General features: G+C 66.8%; 1 protein-coding gene across 1 annotated transcript; it reads left to right on the top strand.

Annotated features, from left to right (window-relative positions):
• Positions 1-203: 203 nt before the first annotated feature.
• RTN4R (reticulon 4 receptor) lies at positions 204-19,042 on the top strand. Its single transcript, XM_070770090.1, has 2 exons — positions 204-405; positions 17,365-19,042. The coding sequence occupies exons 1-2, from the start codon at positions 384-386 to the stop codon at positions 18,762-18,764; spliced, it is 1,422 nt and encodes a 473-aa protein (XP_070626191.1). The 5' UTR covers positions 204-383; the 3' UTR covers positions 18,765-19,042.
• The last annotated feature ends 1,944 nt before the right edge of the window (positions 19,043-20,986 follow it).

Here is a 20,986-nt window from a genome sequence, read left to right as displayed (position 1 = left end):
CCGCGTCCTCGGCCGACGCCCCTCCCGCCGGCCCGGCCCGGCCCGGCCCGGAGCGCGCAGGTGGGCGCCCCGCCCGCCGCCAGGCCCCGCCCCGGCCCGCCCCCGGCCCGCCCCGCCCGGCCCGGCCGGCGGGGACCCGGCGGAGCGCTCGCGCGTCAAACCACATGATCCCATAAAACATTCATCGGCTCCCGGCCCGCCGCCCTCGCCTCCGCGCCGCCGCCCGCAGCCCAGCCGACCGGGCGGAGCGCGCAGCCTCGTCCCGCGGCCGGGCCGGGGCCGGGCCGGAGCGGCGGCGCCTGGATGCGGACCCGGCCGCGGGCGGACGGGCGCCGGCCCCGGAGCGACTTTCGGTTCCCGACGCGCCCCGCCCGACCCCTACGATGAAGAGGGCGTCCGCCAGAGGTGAGTGCCGCTCCCGGGCCGGCCGCGCGCGGAATCCGGGCGCCCCTCCCCGAGCTGCGGGGCGCGCCCGGGCTGCCGGGGGCTGCGGAGGGTCACCGCAGTGCCGCCCGGCCCCGGGAGGGCGGAGCCCGCGGCGGCAGGAAAAGTTGCCGCTTTCCGGGAAAGTTGGCGGCGGTGGCGGGGCCGGCGGCGGGGCCAAGGTGGGGGTCCGCTGTCGGGAAGGGTGGGGTCCGGCTTCTGAGCGCCCGGCCGCGAAGGGGTTAACGAGCAGGTCTGCAGAAACGCGGGCACCCAGCAGGGGTGGGGGTGTCCAGCCGCCTCCCTCCTCGCACCCCGCGGACTCGGCTCAGGACCTCTGGTTTTTCTGGGGTCAGACCGCAGCGGGATGATGGGGGCGTCGGCGACAGTAGAGGGCGCGGAGGGCGGGGCTGACCCAGAGCTGTCCCCCCCCAGGGGTCGGGCGAGCAGAGGTGCAGGCACGCACCCCCCATCCGCAACCTGAGGGCCCCTGCGGGCTGCGCGGAGGGGCAGGGGACGTGGAGGGGCTCGAGCGCCCCCTCCCTGGCGGCTCCCGCGGGACCCTTCCCCTCTACCTGGTGTGAAGGGCTGGGGGCGGGTGGGGCATGCGTTGCCTGGAGGGTGCGCCCCTGGTCTCCCCCCCTTCATGTCCGTGGTGCCGCAGGCTGCACACGTTTCTCTGCACGTGCTCATGTCCACAAGGCTGCACACTTGCACACGCATGTGCACACGCGTGCCAGGCTGCCCCGCGTGCACGCGCGCACACGCTGTGGTGCACATCCACCCCCGCCCGCACGCCCACGGCCATGCGTGCACATAGCACGGGCGCTGTGGTCGCCTCAGTGGGCTCACGCTGGGCGCACAGGAGCACGTGTCCTGGCGGGGAGGCCAGGCAGCGGGAACTCAGGGTGGGGGAATCGGGCTGGAGGAGCCACCCGGTGTCCAGGGATCCTCCGTTCCCAGCCCCGGAGCCTGTGTGGCCTGAACTCGATATGCGTCTGCACGTGTGTCTCTGTTCTCATGACCGCGTGCTCCTGCGAGCACAGCGGCGTGTGTCTCTTCCACTCCTAGTGCAGGTGCCCTGTGTGCCCAGGCAGGCCATGGCTGGCTTCCCCCCACCCAGATCTGTAGCAGAGCCCCGGGAACCGGGTGCTTGGAGCTAGTTCAGTGCCCAGCCCTGGGCTTGAGGCCAAAGAGGTGTCTGATTGCCCTGCTCCCCTCAGGCTGAGGCAGAGCTGGCTGATGGGGGCTGGGACCTACCTGGGTGGGGAAGGCCCACTTCACACCTCGAGGTCAGTGCTTCAGTGCCGTGACACACAGGCCAGCCCCTGGCACGCCCTGGAGTCTGCCACTTGGTCCAGTTCAGGGTAGGCATGTGCCCACCCCACAGCTGACCCAGGGTGACCTCACGAAGGCTCTGTCCCCGGTGGGCTGGTGGTCTCCACGGCGAGAATCCTCTGGGTGAGGGGTTCTGTGGTGGGTCGCCTGCCTCAGCTGCTAGGGTGGAGGACTGAGGTAAGGGTGTAGGTTACCCGCTCTCACCATGCTGAGCAGGACCCCAGCGCAGGGCTCAGAGAGGTGGGGCCCACCACCTGGCCCCCTCCAACAGGGCCAGTCTTTGTAGAATGAGGACAAGCAGCTCATCCCTATAGGCTTTGGGGTGGGTCCCATGATGGGGCAGGCAATGGGGGCTGGCTGCTCCCTTTCTCAGCCTCAGTCTTCCCATCTGTAAAGTGGGTACCCTCCCCGCTCCTGCTCCAAAGGAGGTGAGAGAGGAACCAGTGCCCACGTGAGGCAGGAGGCTCCTCACAGACCCCAATTCCTGGGTGTGGAATGGCAGGAGAATCAGGGCCCGGATGTGGTCCCAGCTCCGCCACCGGCCGTGGTGTGACCTTGGGTGTGCAGTTCACCTCACTGGGGACATGGGTCAGTGATCAGGCCTCCCTTGGGAGTAGCTAGGGACACGTACAGGGTGAGGCCCCCACAGAGTGCTGGCTCCAGTGCTTCTGCCTGCAGCCGACTGAGAACACCAGCACCCCGCGCTGGTCTGCAGTCCCACACAGGGAAGTCCTCCTGGAACCCTGCACTGCCGGCAGGACGCTCCCCACTAAGATGGGGAACAAAGGCCCATGGAAGCCCCTGGGGAGCTGGAGAAGGGAGGGGCAGGTGGGGGCAGAAGGGAGAGAGGGCGTTGCGGGAGGGGGCATGGCCACGTGTGTCCCCCACGCCAGGCTGCTGAACCCCGAGCCTTGGCTTCCTGACGTGACAAGCAGTGCCAGCCAGGGGCCGCGGTCAGGGCCGGCTCTCCCTGTGGTCGTGGAGGAAAGGTGGGGCAGGCGAGCCTGGGCTGGGAGTCTCAACCAGCAGGAGGTCTTGCGGGGGGGTCTGTGGGAGACATGCTGGGGCTCCAGGAGGCAGAGGGGAGCCCCCCGGGGGGCCGTGTTTCCTGCTGTCCTGGGCCTGTAGCCAGAAAGTCCTCACAGAGCCTCAGTCTGTGCGTGCACAGGGGGTCAGGAGCCCGAGGGGAGAATAGGGGTGTCGCTGGGAGTGGGGGGTAGATGTGAGTGCCTCCCCCGCCCCTGGGCCCCGTCCTGGCCTTCCTGACTGCTCTTGGCTCTGCACGGTCAATGTGCCCTGAACTCCAACCCTCAAGTCCACCCGCTCCTCCCTTCCCAGCGGCCAGTCCCCAGATCCCACCTTTGCTCCTGGGTGGCCCTTCACTCACTCCCTCACTGACTCCCTGGCTCTCCTGGCCTGTCAGACCCCCTCTGAACCCAGCAGCTGAGGGCTGTGGACCTTGCCTGTCTTGAGCTGCTAGGACCGAATGCTTTTGAAGGACAGGTGACCACGGAGCTGGAAGCATCCGCCCGGGCCCAAGGGCGGGCAGCACCCACAGCCTGCATCTCCGCCATCGCTAGAGCCTGTGGGCCTGGCCGGGCGTCCTCTGCCACAGTTTCTTCCTTGGTCGCTGTATCTTAAACTCTGCGCACGATGGGACCCGCTCCTGTGTGTCCGGGTGTGCGGGTGAGGGTGGAAGCCCTTTCCAAGGACCTGCCTTCAGTCGTGTCCTAAGCGGCCCTGGCCTCTCAACACGGCCGCTTGAGCAGCAGGACATGAGACGGGGTGCAAACACCACACAGGAGCCGGGGGCGTGGCCGGGTGCCCCATAGGAGGCGGGGCCTGGCCCAGCCCCGCCCACCTGCCCAGAGCCCGGCTCCGAGGGCCTCTCACACCCCGCCTGGGCCTGCTGGCGGCACCCAGGTCCAGCCCTGGTGCCTCCGGCGCCCTGGGCCGGCCTCTCCTCTGCCGCCTTCTGACAGCCCCCACCCCGGCCCTCCACAGTCCTGACTGCCGTCTCCTAGCAGGCCTGGGGTGGACAGTGGGCCATGGGGGCCCTGGCCATGGCCTTGCCCCCTGCCCACGCTAACCCAGAGGTGGAGCTGAAGGAGTCGGGCAGCCACGCTTACACCCGGCACGTGGCCTGCCCCGGCAGGGCCCTGGCACGTGGAGCTGGGCCCATGCTGACACGGGGAGCCCAGGACAGGAAGCGGGGTGTCCCAAGCTGACTCAGCTTTGTTCAGGCAGCCGCCTGGCACCCCGGGGCGGGGGGGGCGCGACAGAGGAGGGTGCTCCTTGGCCCAACACCATCACAGAGCAGGCTCCAGGGGACCTTGGTTCCATGGAGTGTTGGGGGGACTGGACGAGCGTTTCGTGGTCGAGCTGGTTTGGGATTGGCTGGATAGGAGGTGCCGATGGAGCTTCTTTATTGCAGGGCATTGGATGGGCAGAGCCCCTCTGACGGGCACCCTGTGTAGCATGCTCAGGGCCTGTGGTGCCCAGGAACCTGCTTTGGGAACTGGTGGCTGAGATCCAATGGAAGGGCTGGGAGGGGGACCTTGGGGCCCCCACCCAGGGCCCCGGGGAGGGTGGGCTGTCCCACACAAGCCCTGAAGCCATGCACCTGGTAGGCGGAGGGACCTTGCTCTCCTGGCAGCAAGGCAATGTGCAAATTTAACCTTTGGGTTTATGGCTCTATTTCTTTGCAGCAAATGTCACGGGAAATGTCAGGCTGAGGCTGAAGCTGATGGGTGAGGGGCCCATGGAGGAAGGGGGTGGGGCACTGAGGGGCTCAGGCCATGGCAGGGCCCTGGGCCCCTCACCTCCTCCAGGGAGCCCTCTGAGATTGCCCCTCAACTGCTTGGGCCCAGCATGGTGTCCCTGGTCTGTCCCAACCTTTGCGACCTTGCTGAGACAGTGCCTTTATTTACCTCCTGCCAGAGCCCAGATGGGACGGGCTCGGGGACCTGCCAGAATTCTCCTCAGCCTGAAGTCTGGCAGCCGTTGGATCAGCCCGGGCAGGGCCGGCCTGCTGTGTGACCTTGGGCAGCACCACCCTCTCCCGGTCACCAGAGGCCTCGTCCATGACCCACAGTGGCCAACTCCCGGCCCGGTGCCTTCATGGGTGGGAAAATGCCCTGAGTTGGACGTGTGTGGGGTGCTTGCTGGGTGTGTGTGCGGGGCCCGTGGGGGTGGGGGGCTGGCTCATGGCGTCCTGTGGCTGCTCCAGGCAGAGAGTAGGTGCTCAGCACACACAGAGAGGACTTGCACGGCGGGGCGGGGTCGAGGCTAGTGGGCAGTCCACAGCCCCTGGGCCTGCTGGCCTCTGGGCCAGCCGGGCAGGGCCAGCTCTGAGGCCTCAGCCTGGCCTGCCACGGAGTGCCATCTGGGCCTTAGCTCCCAGGGGTTGGTTAACAAATGTCTGCTGCCTGCGGGCTGTGTGCCAGGCGTGTGCAAATGAGGGGAGTCTCAGGCCCCTGGGCTGCCACCCCTGGCAGCTCTATACCCATTTCCCTCCACGTGCCTCTCTGGGGGTCTCAGGCTCCCCAGCTTCAGTCTGTCTGGTGGTCATTGCCCTGTACCACACATCCCTCCACCCCTGCATCCGGGCCCGAGGCCTAGCGTCCTGGCCACCTCCCGCTACCCTTCCCCAAGGGCAAGTCCAATGTCAAGCTGGACCCCTCCCCGCCCCTCCTCCTCCAGGGGTCTGCTGTGGACCGGCCCACTCCTGGGCCCATGGCCACAGACGCCCACATATGCTCGCCACCATCTCATCTTCCTTTCAGGCTCTGAGACGCTGTCCTAAAATGCTGCCAGCCAGGCTCCTCCTGTCCCGAACTCTCCTGTGTCCGCCCCCCCTCAACGAGGCCTGCACTGGGGGTCTTGTTCGGAAAAGTCTCTTCTGCTCCGGCTCCCAGATCCCAGCATCTGGCACTCACACACCTGCTTCCCCACCGTCCACGTCTCCAAGTTCAGCCCGGGGCTGGCGCCGGGGCGCAGGCTGGGGTGGGTGCAGGAACGGTGGGGTGGCCTCAGGACTGCCCTGAGTCAGTGCCCAGGGCCCCGGGCGCCAGTGGTCTTTGGGGCCAGTGGCTGTTGAGCACGGGCCGGGTGCCCAAGGTGGTCCCCAGGGTGCAGGTCTGCAGAGGGTGCCCACCTGTGAGCAGTGCTCTCCACAAGGACGCGGGGGGCCTGCGTGGAGAGCCTGGGCTTTGGCCCCAAGCCAACCATGCCCCAGCAGGCCCCTCACCCTCTGGGCCTCCCTGCCACTCAGGAGGTTTCGAAGGGAGTCAGTGGAGACTGCTGCCCGGGGCCCCACTGCGGGCTTGACTGTCCCAGCTCCTGGGGGCCCTTTCTGCTCAGCTGGGACCCCCCCTGCCCTGTGCTGGGCCATGCTATGGGAATAGAGGCTGTGATGGTGCTGCCTGAGACCCCCACGTCCTGCCCTGCCCCGAGGACATCGGGTGGCGCTCAGACTGGAGTGTGGGTTCCCCTACCCATGCGCCCCGTCCGGGCCCCCACCCACCTGCCCGCCCGCCACGTGGCAGCCTCCCCTCGGGACGGTCGGTTTGGCTTAGCAGCTGAGGCCAGACTTGGGGAGCACCCTTCTCAGCCCTGCTGGCGGGGTGAGCTGTGCCCCATGCTTAACACGACACAAGGGGCAGGGGGACCCCTGACAGGTCCCTGAGAGAGGCTGGCTTCCAGCTGCATCCCCAGCAGGTGTCCCATGCAGGGCCACGGGGACCTTGAGATTCCTGTGACATAATCAGGCCCTCGGGTCCCAGGGAGACGCCTGAAAGTCCACGAGGGTCCCCAGAGGAGCTGGTGTGGGTGCTGGCAGGCTGGTGAGGAGCCTGAGGCCTGGGCCCCATCAGGCCCCCAATGAAGCCATACTGGGACCCCATCCTGGCCCAGGACCAGGGACTCCTGGTGCGAGCAGAAGCCCCGAGACCCCGGGACGGTCCACCATGTGGGGCTCGGGAGGGCGGGGTCGGGGTGGGGGTCAGATGAATATGGGAACCAAGAAGGGTGCAGGGAGGGGTGAGGGGAGCTCGAGCTGGACAGACGGGGCCATGGGGGTGGGGATGGCGAGCCCCAAGCTCCCGCCAGTGGGCACAGGGCCCCTGGCCAGGTCTAGGCTGCACATCATCTCCCAGCCTCAGCCCCAGTTTCTGCCAGGCAGAGGCTGACACGGGGACAGGTGTGACAAGCTTCTGGCTTCCTGTGCGAGAATCTGCAAAAGAAAAACTCTCCCCATAGAGACGTTCCTGCTGCATCCCTCCCGGACATCACCGAGAGGGCCCGTCACAGCCAAGACAGATGGTGCCCCTCGGGACCGCACTCGTCACCTGCTCCCAGGGCGGCAAGCGGGGCGGCGGGGGTGGGGGCAGCAGCCTGGGGGTTCGGCGCCTCTCCGGAGCCCTCCCTTCAGCACCAGGCCGTGGCAGGCGCTGGGAATCAGGAAGGCTCCCCGTCCGACCCCTGCGGCCCATTTCCTGCCAGAAGGACAGCTCGGACACGGAGCAGGGATCACTGTCCCCACGTTGCCAGGTCTGGCTGCATGCGCTCTTCGGCTGAGGGGACGAGTCTGCAGAGAGTAGACCACCGGGCAGGGCCCTTGAGGGGCTCCCGCTGTCGGGACAGCCTCCCCTGCTCCTCCTCCCAGGGAGCCACCCCGTCCATTGTGAGCATGTGAGCCCAGATGGACCGACGGAGAACACATCTGACTCACCCTGTTCGTGCCTGTGGCCCAGGGTGGGGGGTGGGGCAAAAACAAGCAAGGAGACCGTCGAGGTGACCGTGGAGGGAGGGTGACGGGCCCCCACCCGTGGGGGTCTGTCAGGTTCACAGCCTCCACACCCCCGTTCACAGACCACAAACCCAGGTCTGAGAAGCCGAGGTTGCCGGAGTCCCCGGGCTGAGCAAGGAGAGAGGACGTGAAATAAATCAGGAAAAATCTGGGGGAAAAGGCAAACGTGTGTGTCAGGCTGGGCAGAGCGCGGAGGCCCAGGCGGGAGCCAGGTGGGCGAAAGGCAGGGCCTCAGCGGGGCCAAGCGGTGTGACGTGCGGGTGGCCCCCGGTGCCCAGCTGCGGGCGTCCCCAGCAATGCTCGGGGCCTTCCGGGGCTGCTCCCCAGCCCGACCTCAGCCTCAGGCACTTCTGGGCCCAGGGGCAGGTGCTCAGGAAACCAGGCCAGCCTGCCCGCCCCGCCCCGGGGTGCCTGGCACAGCGGCCGAAGTGCCCTGACCTGCTTTCCACGAGCAGCGGCGCCCTGTGCCCCCACCCTCGCTGGTGAGAAGCCGCCAACGAGCTCCATCCCAAAGTGATTTCAAATAAGGCAAAGTTATCACACAATCATATAGGAATAATTTATCACTCGTTAATAAAAGAGCAATTACTTATTCACGTCACCCACCCCTTCCGCACGCCGGGTGTTTGGACGCAGGCACACGACTGAGGCTCGCATAGAGGCAGAGGGGAGGCCTGTCCGCGCTCTGCCAAAGTCAGCGGACCCCCACCCCGATGCCCCGGGGGTTTTTCCCCCTGGCTTCCCTGCTCCTGAGGGTCCCCAGTCTGGTGTCAGGAGTCGGATCTGTGACCTGGGAGCACCCGGGGCGGGGGACTCTGAGGGGCCCTGCGCACGGATGATCTTCATGCTGGAAGCGATCCCTCTGAGAGCCTGGATTTCCAAGGCCTCGGAGCCGAGCGCCCGGTGCTCCCTGGAGACCGGGGGCGTCCTTGGCCACCCTTGGCCGAGCAGCGGCTGAAGAGCAGCCAGCCGCCCGCCATGCGCCGGAGGCTTGGGGAGAATCAGTCCCAGTTTCTCCCCCGCCCCACACCTTGGAAATGCTGCTGCTAACCCACGTTCCTCTTCACCTTCTGGCAGAGACACTTTATTTTCTTCTTTTTATTTATCTCTGTTTCTGAGGTTTCACTGCCAAGCCTGCAGTCTTTTTAAAAAGATAACACCGTGGTCGGCCGCGTCTTGCTCAAAGTTAAAGCCTGCACCGGGCCCTGGGAGGCTGGTCCCGGGATTCTGGTGTGCGGTCCTCCTCCAACCCACCTGCTGCCGCCGCGTGCCCCATTCCTCCAGGTGGTTACCCCCATGTGTCCATGGCTCCGACCTCGCCCCGCCCCCTTCTACAGCACGCTCACCAGCGAGGCTGCCAGTTGAATTCATAACCACTGTTTCCTAACCCAGGTCACGCAGATGCTCATCACCGCATGGCCACAGAGGGTAACCCCTCGCTCTGGCATGGCCCTTGGTTTTTCCTGGAGTTTACAGCTGACTTTGTCTTTTGCCCTCGTCCCAGGTGCCACCCTCTGGGACCTCCTCTGCTCCACAGCAGGCACTCTGCTGGCGGTCTGGTTTCTCCCCGGGGTCGGGGGAGTATCTCCCTCCAGGCCTTCACCTGCCATCCCCTCCTGGGCCAGGCACGCGGCCGTCCCTTCACAGCTGCCCCTGACTGCCCTTCACCACCCAGTCTTTCTTGGGGTTCGTGTTTCTCTCTTTCTGGGTTCACGTCCAATTTTAGCTGAAGCATGTTCCACTATCTAAAAAAGACCCCGTGAAGAACCAGTCTCTGAGCCCTCGAACGTCAGCAGGTCTAAGCCGCGTGCCCACTCCTAAGTGAGTCTGCAGCCGTGCCGCGGCTCCTCTCCTGACCCTGAGGCCTGAGGCCGTGCCACGAAGGTCCCGCGTTGTGCCAGGCACTCGCCCAAGGGGGTCTTCAGCTCCGGGAAGTTCTCAAGTATCATTTCTCGGTAATTTCCCCTCTTCTCTTCTGTTTTTCTTTCTGGAGCTTCCTAAGACAGGTGTTGGCTCCGTGCTCATCTTTTTCTCTTCTGTTTTTTTCTTTGTTGTTGTTCTTTCTGGAAGACTTCCTTGACCTTGTTTTCCAGACTTTCCATTGATTTTTGGTAACTTTAGCAGGTCTATCTTTAGCTCCCAGGGCTCTTCTTGTTTCCTGACGGCTCCTTTTTCATAGCAGCCTGTTCTTGTTTTATATCCTCTCCTGTCCCTGTGAGGACACTGGTTGGATTTCCCTAGTTTTTATCTACTCACCGCACAGTTTCTGCTTCCTCTAGAATCATTTCCACTTTTGTCAGCATTGGCACCTCTTCCAGACACCTGGTTTTCTGGTAATGTTTACCGGGGAGGCATGGAGGCTGGTGGGGTGCTCTGTTGAGAGAGGGGCCCATCGACTGGTGGGTGTGGGTGATCAGGCAGGAGCCACTCTGCATGTCCCAGAGGCCACAGCGGAGACCAGGGCCGCCGGACCTTGGGGTCCACCTCAGGCAGCCCATGGAGTGGGACTCCTGGGCTGAGGTGGCAGCGCTCAGGGGGTCAGGGAACCCAGAGCCTGCACTGGGCAGGGGGCTCAGCAGCTCACCCGCCGCAGGGGCTGCTTCTCCGCCCAGCTCTCTGGGTCCCTTGGGGCTCAGGGCCTGCCCTGGTCACCTGGTGTGGCAGGCGGCGGTATTGTACGCTGTGCCCAGGCACCTGGTGAGCCCCTGCAGTGAGCGTCCTGCTGGCTCCCCGTGGTCGCTGCCCCTCCATCAGGCTCTGTGCCCACATCTGAGGCGTGGGGTTGATGGTCATCTCCTCGCTGCACTGGGGGCATGTAGCTCAGCCCCCAGGAGTGAGGGTGTCGGTGCCTTGGGTGTTCCCAGGAGGCCCCTGGCGCTGGACGCATGGGAAGCGGGGGTGCCAGGGTGGACAGTGCCTCCCTGGGAGCCGAGCTTGGCCACGAAGGCCTTGCATGACCTAAGGCCCTGATGCTGGAGTGCTCGGGGCTGCCTCGCGTCTGCCCTGCGCTGGGGCGGAGGGTGGGGGGGTCTCTCCTCCTCCGGGGCTTGGGGCCGGGTCACACGGGAGCGGGGCGCTCACTGGCCCACCAGCACCACGCCATCCACTTGGTGGGAGGCGGGGACAGAGAGCTGGGTTTGACGCACTTCCCCCAACGTCAGGATCCAGGCCGTGGCTGACAGCTCTTCCCATTTAAGGACGAATAATAAAAGTGGGGCACCTTGGTCAGGAAAGGGGAGACACCGTCGCGTGCAGGGCCTCCTTGCCAGCAGGCCTCCCCGGAGCCTCTCATGGACACACGGCCACCCAGAGGCGGTGGCCTCGGCCGGTGGCAGCGTCTCGGGCTGAGGGTCCGGGCCCCCCGTTTGCCTCTAGCCGGGGTGTTCCGTGGGCCTTGCTGCTTCTCCCCACCGTCTCCCTTGTTGGTTGCTGCCCCACCCAAGCTCTGCTGCTCAGTTTCAAAGCCCCCAAGCACCCCTCCCGGGGTAAGCCCATCTCGGAGTGCAAACCACCCCAGTCAGGAGCGTTTGGGAGGACTTGACCCTCCTGAGACAGCAGGAGCAGGCTCCCAGTACAACTGCCCCTCCGGTCAGTGGTGACCGCAGCAGTCAAGAGCCAGGACAGGCTGATCCCCAGGGTGAGCGGTCCAGGGCCTCCAGAGCCCGGCCGTTGTCTTCTCAGAGCCAAGTAAGTCCCGCTCTGCAGAGGCTGCCGCTGGCCTCATCACCGATGCCGAAAAGGGCCGAGGGCTCGGGAGCCACTGAGGTGATGGCCCATCAGCTTCCACCACAAAGGCCGGCCGACCCCTCGGCCCAGCCCTGGGACTCCCACGTCTGCCGGTGTCGCCTCGTCACAGCAGCCCTGGGGCCGTCCAGCAAGCTCACCTCTAAGCCCGGGTCACCCAGGCTCCAGCAGCACACGTCCAGAGACGGTGTGTGTGTGTGCGCGCGTGCCCACAGTGCACGCCCGAAGTGTGGGCCCCGGGGCGTGGGCTCCCCCACTGCAGTGGCCTTGCCGGAGGCAGCCAACAGGGCCTCGCGGGAACAGTCAGCTTCGAGCTGACCGCAGAGGCAAGGTCCCAGGAGGACGGGGGAGGGCGGGAGCCAGCCCTGTTGGCCCTGCCAGGCTCGGCATTTGGTCCAGGACAGGAGGGGGCAGTGGATGGCATCGAGGCAGGCTGGTGGGCCTGGTGGTAGCTGTGTGGCAGCAGGGCCCAGGCCCTGGCATGGGGCACGCCCCATCTCTGAGCCCCCCCGGGGCAGGGGCATGTCGGCCAGCAGCCACTTTCTCATTAGCATCCTCTGGGGACGCGAGCCGACAGTGGCCACTGCATTGCATTAGCACAGGACCCTGACGAGCCGGGCCGTGCGGACAGAGATCCCCAGGTAATTAGGCAGCCGGTGTATGCTGCGGGCCTGATGGTGTGCAAGGTCGGAGGAGGAAGTGCCTGCTGAGTCCCTGCTGGGAGTCGGGCGTGGTCTGTACCAGTGGTCCTGGGGCTGGACCAGGCTTCCGGTGTGGTGTCATCAGTGCCACCCCCACCCCCAGCCCACCCAGTGGGGCCCCGGGGAGGTGGGCGCTGTGGAAGAACATGTGCCTGGACAGGGCGGGGTCCCAAGCCCTGCATGCTGGCGGCCCAGCCTTGGCTCCGAGGCCTGCAGCCCACACACCCTGTGTCCCACCTGTCAGAGGGTACTCTTGGGTCCTCACTTTGCAGCGGGCTCCAGCACGTCTCCCTCGATGTCTGCCTGCGGCCAGCTGGGCTCCGTGGCCCCCAGACGCCGTGTGGTGGGGTCCAGTGTGCGCCTGGACCACAGAGTCCCAGCAGGGCCACGACCGTGCCACCCTCAGAGCACATGGGTGGGTGCGCTCTGCACCCAGGCCTCCCACTTCTGTGCGGCCAGGCCCCCCTGCCCTGTTACCCTCTGTGTAACTGCCTCCCAGGGGCTTGAGGCAGGGCTGCTGGCTGAGGCGGCGGTAGGAGCTTTGGCTCTCCGCGGCTCAGGCAGGCCTTTCAGTGCCCGGACCCCCGAGACTGGGATGCCTGCTAGTTCCTGGGCTGTGAGCGGGTGCCCCACCCACCACCCCAAAACCGCACCCCCTCGCCTGTAAAACGGGCGACACGCTAGTCCCCCAGAGACCGCTGGGCCCGCTCAGCCCTGGTCTGCCTGTCACGGGCTCTGCCCACAGCAGGCCTGTCTCCCCTACTGCTCAACCCCATGTCCCTCACCCTCCTGCCACAGGGGGTCACCTTGCCCGCTAGGGATCGGGCCAGCCCATACCCCCCGCCACCCACCCCCAAGCCGGGCAAGGGGCCCAAAACGGCCCAGCCACGTGTGCCGCACTCAGCGTGTCTGTGCCTGCCGGCCGGACGGAAGGTGGGCGGTGAGGATGAGAAACAGCGATGACCGAGGGGGACAGATGGACGTCGGGGGCGGGCGGTGAGCCCATCGCGGGTGGGGCCGGCAGGGATGGGGCGCGGGCGCAGCCGCACTGGGGAGCCGTGACCCTCTGCGGCGCGTGGACACCACCCCCACCCGAGCTATTTCTGGCCTGGTTAAGCTGGCTGTGGCCTCCTGTTCTGCCTTGTACCGCAGTTGGCGATGTGACCCTCCATGGGACGTTCTTGGTGCTCGAGAGGGTCCTGGGCAGATGCTGCCCGAGCCCGCCACAGACCACCGACCCCAGGCTCCGGGACCCGAGGCCAGCTACCCACACCTCCAAGCCTGGGCCCCGCTCTGGCCGTGGCCACACTGGCTGCCCTTTGGGCTGGGACTGCTGGTGCCTCCTGCCCCTCCTGGCTGTTCTGTGGCTCCTTGTTTTGCCCATGTTCCCCCAGGACCTGCTCTGAGTGGCAGCAGGTCACAGCTTAGCCTCTCACTGCCTCAGCTTCCTAATCTGAAGGTGGGCTCACACACCAAAAAGAAAACGGGTTCTCGTGCGACTGCGACTCCGTCTCAGGCCTTTCTGTACCAGCTGGTGGGCCCTCGTGACAGCCCGCAGAGTGGGTGTCACAGCCACCCCCTTGCCGCAGGGAGGCTCTGGGCCTCAAGGCTGGCAGCCCTCCTCCATCTCTTTGGTGCAGATGGCCTTGGAGGCCACGCCAGGCCTGACACCTCCCAGCCTTGTCAGCCAGTCAGGAAGAGAGACCCTGAACAGTATCTGGTCCCCAAGCCCCTGCCCTCAAGGCCCGAGGAGCTGGTCCTCCCCCGAGTGCAGCCCTGAACCACGGCTCCAGAGCAGACCTGGCCTAAGCTGGAGGTGCCCCTCTACGGGGAGAGTACCGGAGGAGACCCTGGCCATTCTGTGCAGAGGCCCCGGGACAGGAGGGCTTGGCTCTGGGGGAAGCTGAGGGGGCCTGCTGACCTGGCATGGGACCCAGGTCGTGAGGTGCAGGGCCTGAGGGGGCCTGCTGGCCTGGTAGGGACCCGGGTCGTGAGGCTTGCAGGGCCTGAGGGGACCTTGGCCTGGCAGAGACCCGGGTCGTGAAGCTTGCAGGGTGCCTGAGGTCACCTGGCTGGGACGCGGGTCATGAGGTGCAGGCCCTGAGGGGCCCTGCTGGCCTGGCAGGGACCCGGGTCGTGAGGTGCAGGCCCTGAGGGGGCCTGCTGGCCTGGCTGGGACCCAGGTCGTGAGGTGCAGGCCCTGAGGGGCCCTGCTGGCCTGGCAGGGACCCGGGTCCTGAGGTGCAGGCCCTGAGGGGGCCTGCTGGCCTGGCTGGGACCTGGGTCGTGAGGTGCAGGGCCTGAGGGGACCTTGGCCTGGCTGGGACCTGGGTTGTGAGGCTTGCAGGGGCCCTGAGGGGGCGTGGCTGGGACCCAGGTCATGAGGCTTGCAGGGCCTGAGGGGACCTTGGCCTGGCAGGGACCCGGGTCGTGAGGCTTGCAGGGTCTGAGGGGGCCTGCTGGCCTGGCTGGGACACGGGTCGTGGGGCTTGCAGGGGCCTGCTGGCCTGGCAGGGACCCGGGTCGTGAGGCTTACAGAGCCCTGAGGGGGCCCGGCGTGCCGTGCTGTGGTCTCTGTGAATGAGGTCCACGCGCTGGGCAGTTTTCTCACCTTGTGTGCGGGAGGTCAGCTCCCATGGGGGCCCAGTGGGGCCGGGGCAGTGGGCGGCCAGCCGGAGCCTGGGGGGGATTGAGGGGGAAGAAAGGAGAGGCAGGTGAGCAGGGCGCAGCCTGAGGGCATCTGATGGGGGCAGACCCGGAGGCCTGAGAGGCCAGGACCGTGGAAGCCAGCAAGGAGCGGGCGGCGGAGGGGGTTGCGGGACAAGGGGATGGGCTGGGAGACAGTCTGGGTACGGCTGAGGGACGGGGGGGTGGGGACACCTTCTAAGGTGGGAGGGATTAGGTGAGTGGTGGGGTCCAGGCCCTGGGGCGTGGCCAGGGGCAGCCTCCCGCTACCTGGTGGGGGCTCCCGCGTTCCAGGGCGCCCGCCGTGATTATGAACACATAACCCAAAGTTGGGCTTGATTATCTCATAAAGAGATGCCCCCTCTGCTTGCTCAGCAGAGGGGTTGCCATGGAGACCAGCGGGCAGGCCCCAAGGGGGCCAGGCCGGAGCCAATTACCGCAGGCTGAGGCAAGGAGCGGGCCCACCGCCGGCCGCTGTGCTGACAGCAGGGCCCATGCAGAGGGACTGACCCTCAGAAGTTGGTTTCCAAAAAGCCACCGGCTGGGCGAGAGGGGAACCATGTCTGTGTGCCTGATGCCTGCCTCCTGGCAGGGCCCAGACACGTGGCCCATGGCCTATGGTCCTCTGGAGGCCCCGCACGGGGACGGCTGGTTCTGGTGGTGAGCCGACCTCAACCCAGACAACTTCACAGACCGTGGCTGCTGGCATGGGAGCCCCGGGTCAGGGGGCGAGGGTAACAAAGCTCAGTCGGCAGGCATGCGGCGGGTTGGTCACGATGGCGTGGCCCAGCCGTGGTGGTGAGGTCCAGAGTTTGGCCTGATGAGGACCTGCCCCCCGCCCGGCCCCCACCCCAGAGAGTCCCCTGCCACAAGGTTTCAGGAACAGGAAGTACCATTTTTATAGCACAGGCACATTCTGCGGTTAACAGCAGTAGGAGGCCACGGAGCTGGCTTCACCGGGCCCTACCTCCCAAAGGAGGCCTGGAAGGAGACAGTAGGGAAGGGATGCCAGCTGAGATGCTACCCGGTCACCTCCTGTGTGCTGCCAGCCCAGGGAGGGGTATCCAGGGCTTGCAGGGGGTGGGCCTGGGGCTTCCGTGTCCCCAGCAGCCAACAAACGGCCCAGCCCCAGTGGATACACCCAGCCTGCTGGGCCTCTGGGCTTGGGGCAAGCGTCGGCACCTGCCCAGGCAGAGAGGACCCAGGAGGGGGCGGAAGCCCAAGGTCACAGTCCTGGGTTGGGGAAGCTGGCCCGTGGTCCTCTCCTTTCTCCCTCCCGGCTCCAACCCCAGCACTTTGCTGGCCTCGGGTCTGCAGAATCCTGCTCTTAGCTAGCTGCCAAGGAAGGTGTTAGCTGTCAATGCAGGTGTTAGCTGTCAACGAAGGTGTTAGCTGATAACTCAAGTGTTAGCTGATAAGCCGTAACCCTCCCAGGGGGATTCACATTTTGATAGACTCACTCCCGAGGCAGAAAGAACCTCTGCATTCAAAGAAGAGGCTCCAACAGTGGGGTGACAGGCAGGGAGCCCAGTGCTGGGCATGTGACCCTGCCAGTGAGCCCAGCCTGGGGAAAGCACCCAGGAGCGCTCTCCCACCCTCTCCAGGTCTTGGGTGAGGCCCCGCGATGGGGGAAGGAAAAGGGGAGCTGCACCCCCCTGGCTGGGGTGGAACCCCTGAGAGAGTGTCTGGGCGGGAGGGTTGGGGGCAGCTGGACTGGAGTAAGCTCCTCGCCTGGGTAGGAGATGGAGCAGAAGATGAGGCGGAGGGGAGGAGGCGGCCGGAGGTTCACCAGGAAGCACATCTGCCTGGAGGGGCTCTCAGCCGGGGCTGCAGCACCCCAGTCCTGGACCTGCCTGCCCCCTGCCTCTGCCCTCGGGGCTCCTGATCCAGGGGCTGGTGGAGCAGATGAGTCCGGCTGTGGGACCAGACCCCAGCTGAGGGCCGAGGGGCTGCAGCTCCCAGCTCCCTAGGTGGTGAGGCCCCCTCAGAATCCAGGCAGGCCTTGGCTCCAGGGGCTCTGGGTCACAGCCCCACCCTTCCTGCAGCCCGTGAGGACCTTCTTGGGGTGGGTGGTGCTGCTGCAGAAGCTGTCAGAAGACAGGCCTGGACGTGAGCAGTAGCCCTGGGCTCGCGGGGTGAGTGGGGCCCACCTGGTGCGCCAGTGTTTGCCAGGGGCTTCTCTCCCCGCCTGGCCTGTGAGCTGCTGGCGCTGGGACTGCGCACAGGCCAACCGGCGCTCTGGCGTCTGCAGGTGTGAGTGTCCATTCCAGGAGGCCTTCCCTTGGACCCCGAGTGGTGGCTGCGGCGTGGCAGCTCGTGTATTTGAGTCCCAGGCGGCAGTCAAGATTTCCCGCGGAGCTTAAGACCCCTGGCGGGTTTGGGGGTGCAGCAGCTTCCTCATGGCGGGTGGGGCAAGGATCCCCGCACTAGAGGTCTCGGGGCGGAGCCCCTCCTGCAAGCCCCGCCCCCGATGGCCCCACCCTCCACGGGGGCGGAGCCCCTCCTGCAAGCCCCGACCCAACAAGGCCCCGCCCACTCACAGGGACAACAGCCCCTTCCGCACAGCCCCCCCCTCGCCGGCCCCGCCCACTCACAGGGGCGGAATCCCTCCTGCAAACGCGGGCCCCGACCCACCCACCTCACCGCCCTCCCCTCTGCCCGCAGGAAGCCAGCTGCTGGCCTGGGTGCTGTGGCTGCAGGCGTGGAGGGTGGCGGCGCCCTGCCCAGGCGCCTGCGTGTGCTACAGCGAACCCAAGGTGACCACCAGCTGCCCGCAGCAGGGTCTGCAGGCTGTGCCCGCCGACATCCCGGCCGCCAGCCAGCGAGTCTTCCTGCACGGCAACCGCATTGCGTACGTGCCCGCCGCCAGCTTCCGCGCCTGCCGCAACCTCACCATCCTGTGGCTGCACTCGAATGCGCTGGCCCACATCGACGCGGCCGCCTTCTCCGGCCTGGCGCTCCTGGAGCAGCTGGACCTCAGCGACAACGCGCAGCTGCGGGCCGTGGACCCCGCCACGTTCCGAGGCCTGGGCCGCCTACACACGCTGCACCTGGACCGCTGCGGCCTGCGGGAGCTGGGCCCCGGCCTGTTCCGCGGCCTGGCCGCCCTGCAGTACCTCTACCTGCAGGACAACGGGCTGCAGGCGCTTCCTGACGACGCCTTCAGCGACCTGGGCAACCTCACGCACCTCTTCCTGCACGGCAACCGCATCCCCAGCGTGCCCGAGCGCGCCTTCCGCGGCCTGCACAGCCTCGACCGCCTTCTGCTCCACCAGAACCGCGTGGCACGCGTGCACCCGCACGCCTTCCGGGACCTCGGCCGCCTCATGACGCTTTACCTGTTTGCCAACAACCTCTCCGCGTTGTCCGCGGAGGCCCTGGCGCCCCTGAGGTCCCTGCAGTACCTGCGGCTCAACGACAACCCCTGGGTGTGCGACTGCCGGGCGCGCCCACTCTGGGCCTGGCTGCAGCAGTTCCGTGGCTCCTCGTCAGAGCTGCCCTGCAGCCTGCCCGCGCGCCTGGCCGGCCGTGACCTCAAGCGCTTGGCCGCCACCGACCTGGAGGGTTGCGCCGTGGCCACACTGCCGGCCCCTCCCATCTGGACCGGTGGGCCTGTCCACGAGGAGCCTCTGGGGCTGCCCAAGTGCTGCCAGCCGGACGCCGTGGACAAGGCCTCAGTGCTGGAGGCCGGGAGGCCCGCCTCGGCCGGCAACGCTCTCAAGGGACGAGTCCCGCCTGGAGACAGCGCACCAGGCAACCGCTCTGGCCCCCGGCACATCAACGACTCGCCCTTCGGGACCCTGCCGGGCTCGGCCGAGCCCCCCCTGACGGCGGTGCAGCCTGAGGGTTCCCAGCCCCCGGGCTCCCCCACCACGGGCCCACGAAGGCGGCCGGGTTGTTCCCGCAAGAACCGCACACGCAGCCAGTGCCGTCTGGGCCAGGCGGGCAGTGGGGGCGGCGGGAGCGGCGCAGTGGAGGGCTCAGGCACCCCATCCGGCCTCGCCTGCAGCCTCATCCCCCTGGCTCTGGCGCCGGTGCTGTGGACGGTGCTCGGGCGCTGTTGACTGGCCCCCGAGCGCAAGGCCTCACTCAGCAGTTGGGTGTGTGTACATACGGGGTCCCCTCCCGCCACCAGCCAGCCGGCCGGCCGCCCTCCCTGGCGGCGTCGCCCACCGTCCACCCGCCTGCCCTCCCCATCTCCACCCGTCATGTTTACAGGGCACGGCGGGGCGTTTGTTCCAGAACGCCGCCTCCCGCCCGGAACGCAGTATATAGAGATATGCATTTTATTTTACTTGTGTAAAAACATTGGACGATGTGGAATAAAGAGCTCTTTTCGTAAGCTGTGGGCTCTCAGGCTGGGGGTTGCTGTGAGCCAGGGGAGGGGGGTGAGCTGGGAAGTGCCGCCCCACCCCCTTCATGGCACCCGGAGGCCCAGGAAGGTGGAGGGCCTGCTGCGGGTGCTGCGGCCTGGGTGGGCAGCAAGACCCCTTTCAGCCCAGCACTTGTGCCAGCAGGGACCTGGAACACTCTGGCCGCCGCCCCTCCCAGCCCTGCTGGCCTTAAGGCCGACCCCCGTGTGCCTTGGCCCCCTCCCTCCTGACTGCCCTGACAGCAGTGTCTACAGCGCAGACCATGCCCAGCAAGACAAGCCTGCCTTTGTGGGGCCATCTGCTCTGCGGTTGCATGGAGTCCCTAGCGGTCCCGGCCTCCCAGCACCACTTTGGCTGCCCCCACTAGCTCCCGTGTGGGTTGGGGGGTCCCAGAGGATCCTGCAGGTAGGCTCGGGTGGCCCTGATGGAGCCCTGGGCAGTGAGAGGCCCTGCAGGGACTGTGTGCCACCCTCAACCCTGGGCCTGGTGGCTGACAGCAGAGCCGGAGCCGGGCCTGCGCTCCACACGCCCACACCATTCTGCACACACGTGCATGCACAGGCCGGGCAGGGACCACACGTGTGCACACATATGCACGCGCACGTGTGCTCACACGCAGCACGGGCAAAAATATCAACACACACGTTTTCCCAAAACCTGGGCGTAAGGACTCGAACTAGAGAAGCCATGTGGGCCCCCCACCCTCCCCCGGGGGCAGGGCCTGGGGAGCTGAGGAGGGAGGAACACACATTCCGCTGGGGTAGGGGGGTGGGGGGTGCGAGCGTTGCCGTGGAGCCAGCTGGCTGGCCGTGGGCGCGGCTGGGGCTCCAGAGCGCAGGGGAGGGGCAGCGGACCTGGTGTGCTCAGCCCCCGCTCCCCAACCTAGCCCCTCCGCGCCCCTGGTGGGGGCTCAGACCCCCACCCCTGCCCCGGCCCAGAGCAGAATCGGACTGCTGTGGGGAGGGGGTCTCTCTGTCTCTCAGGTCCGGCCCCTTCCCCTCCACGGCTGGGTCTTCCCACCACCTTCCTGGTGGCCAGGAAACTGCAGACGCCCATTTGCACAGAGCCTGGAGGCACACCTGAGCTCCTCGCCTTGCACACCTCCTGGGATGGGGTGGACACTGCTTCTCAGTGAGAGGCACCTGTCTGCCCTTGGGGCATTCCTAAGGCTGACTGTGTCTGTTCCCACCAGCTGGCCCTCAGGTGGGGGTTCCTCCCAGCCCCCAGGACAGAGAAACCCAGGCCACAGCAAGCAGGGATACGGGACAGGGCTAGCCAGGCCTCTGAGGGTGAAGCAGGTGGACTGGGGGCGGGGGTGTGGTCTCACGGACTTTGTTCCCGTTCTGATTTCCCGAAAAAGCCCATCTGGCCGCTGCGAGCACAGTGGAGACTCGTGGGTGGGCACACCGGCCTGGCCAGGCCCAGGTCAGATGGGGCCCAAGAGGATGGGCATGTTTGAGCCGGACCCAGCAGAAGGCAGCAGTGGGCAGGGCTCCCGGTCCTGGTGCTGAGCAGCCTATGCCCGAGGTGGGGGTGCCCGGAGGAGCAGCCCCCGTTGTCAAGGCCTAGGAGACATCTGGGCGGGGGTGTCGCGTGGGCTGTGCAGGCTGAGCTCAGGAGAGGGGCCCGGGCTGGAGGACAATTTGGGAGTTGTGAGTTTGGGTGATATTTACAGCCCAGGAAGCAATGACATCACCAGCTGGCACTGGGCCCAGGGCAGCAGGCTCAGCTCCTGCGTGTCCCACCCAGCCCGGACCCCCACCCATCACTGGGTCCCTGGGGGTCAGGCCCACTGGACACTGGGAGCCAGGTAGGGAGCTGATTCAGGCCACGAGAAGAGCACCGAGTGTCCACCGCCCCAGCCTGGCTGCTGGTTTGCCAGGGCGCTCCTGGCCCTCGTCCAAGGATGGCAG

The sequence above is a fragment of the Bos indicus genome, chromosome 17 (genome assembly GCF_029378745.1).
Source record: "Bos indicus isolate NIAB-ARS_2022 breed Sahiwal x Tharparkar chromosome 17, NIAB-ARS_B.indTharparkar_mat_pri_1.0, whole genome shotgun sequence".
In the NCBI taxonomy this organism is placed as follows: Eukaryota; Metazoa; Chordata; class Mammalia; order Artiodactyla; family Bovidae; genus Bos; species Bos indicus.
The sequence above is the reverse complement of the archived record's forward strand: the minus strand, read 5'-3'. Positions and strand labels throughout refer to the sequence as shown.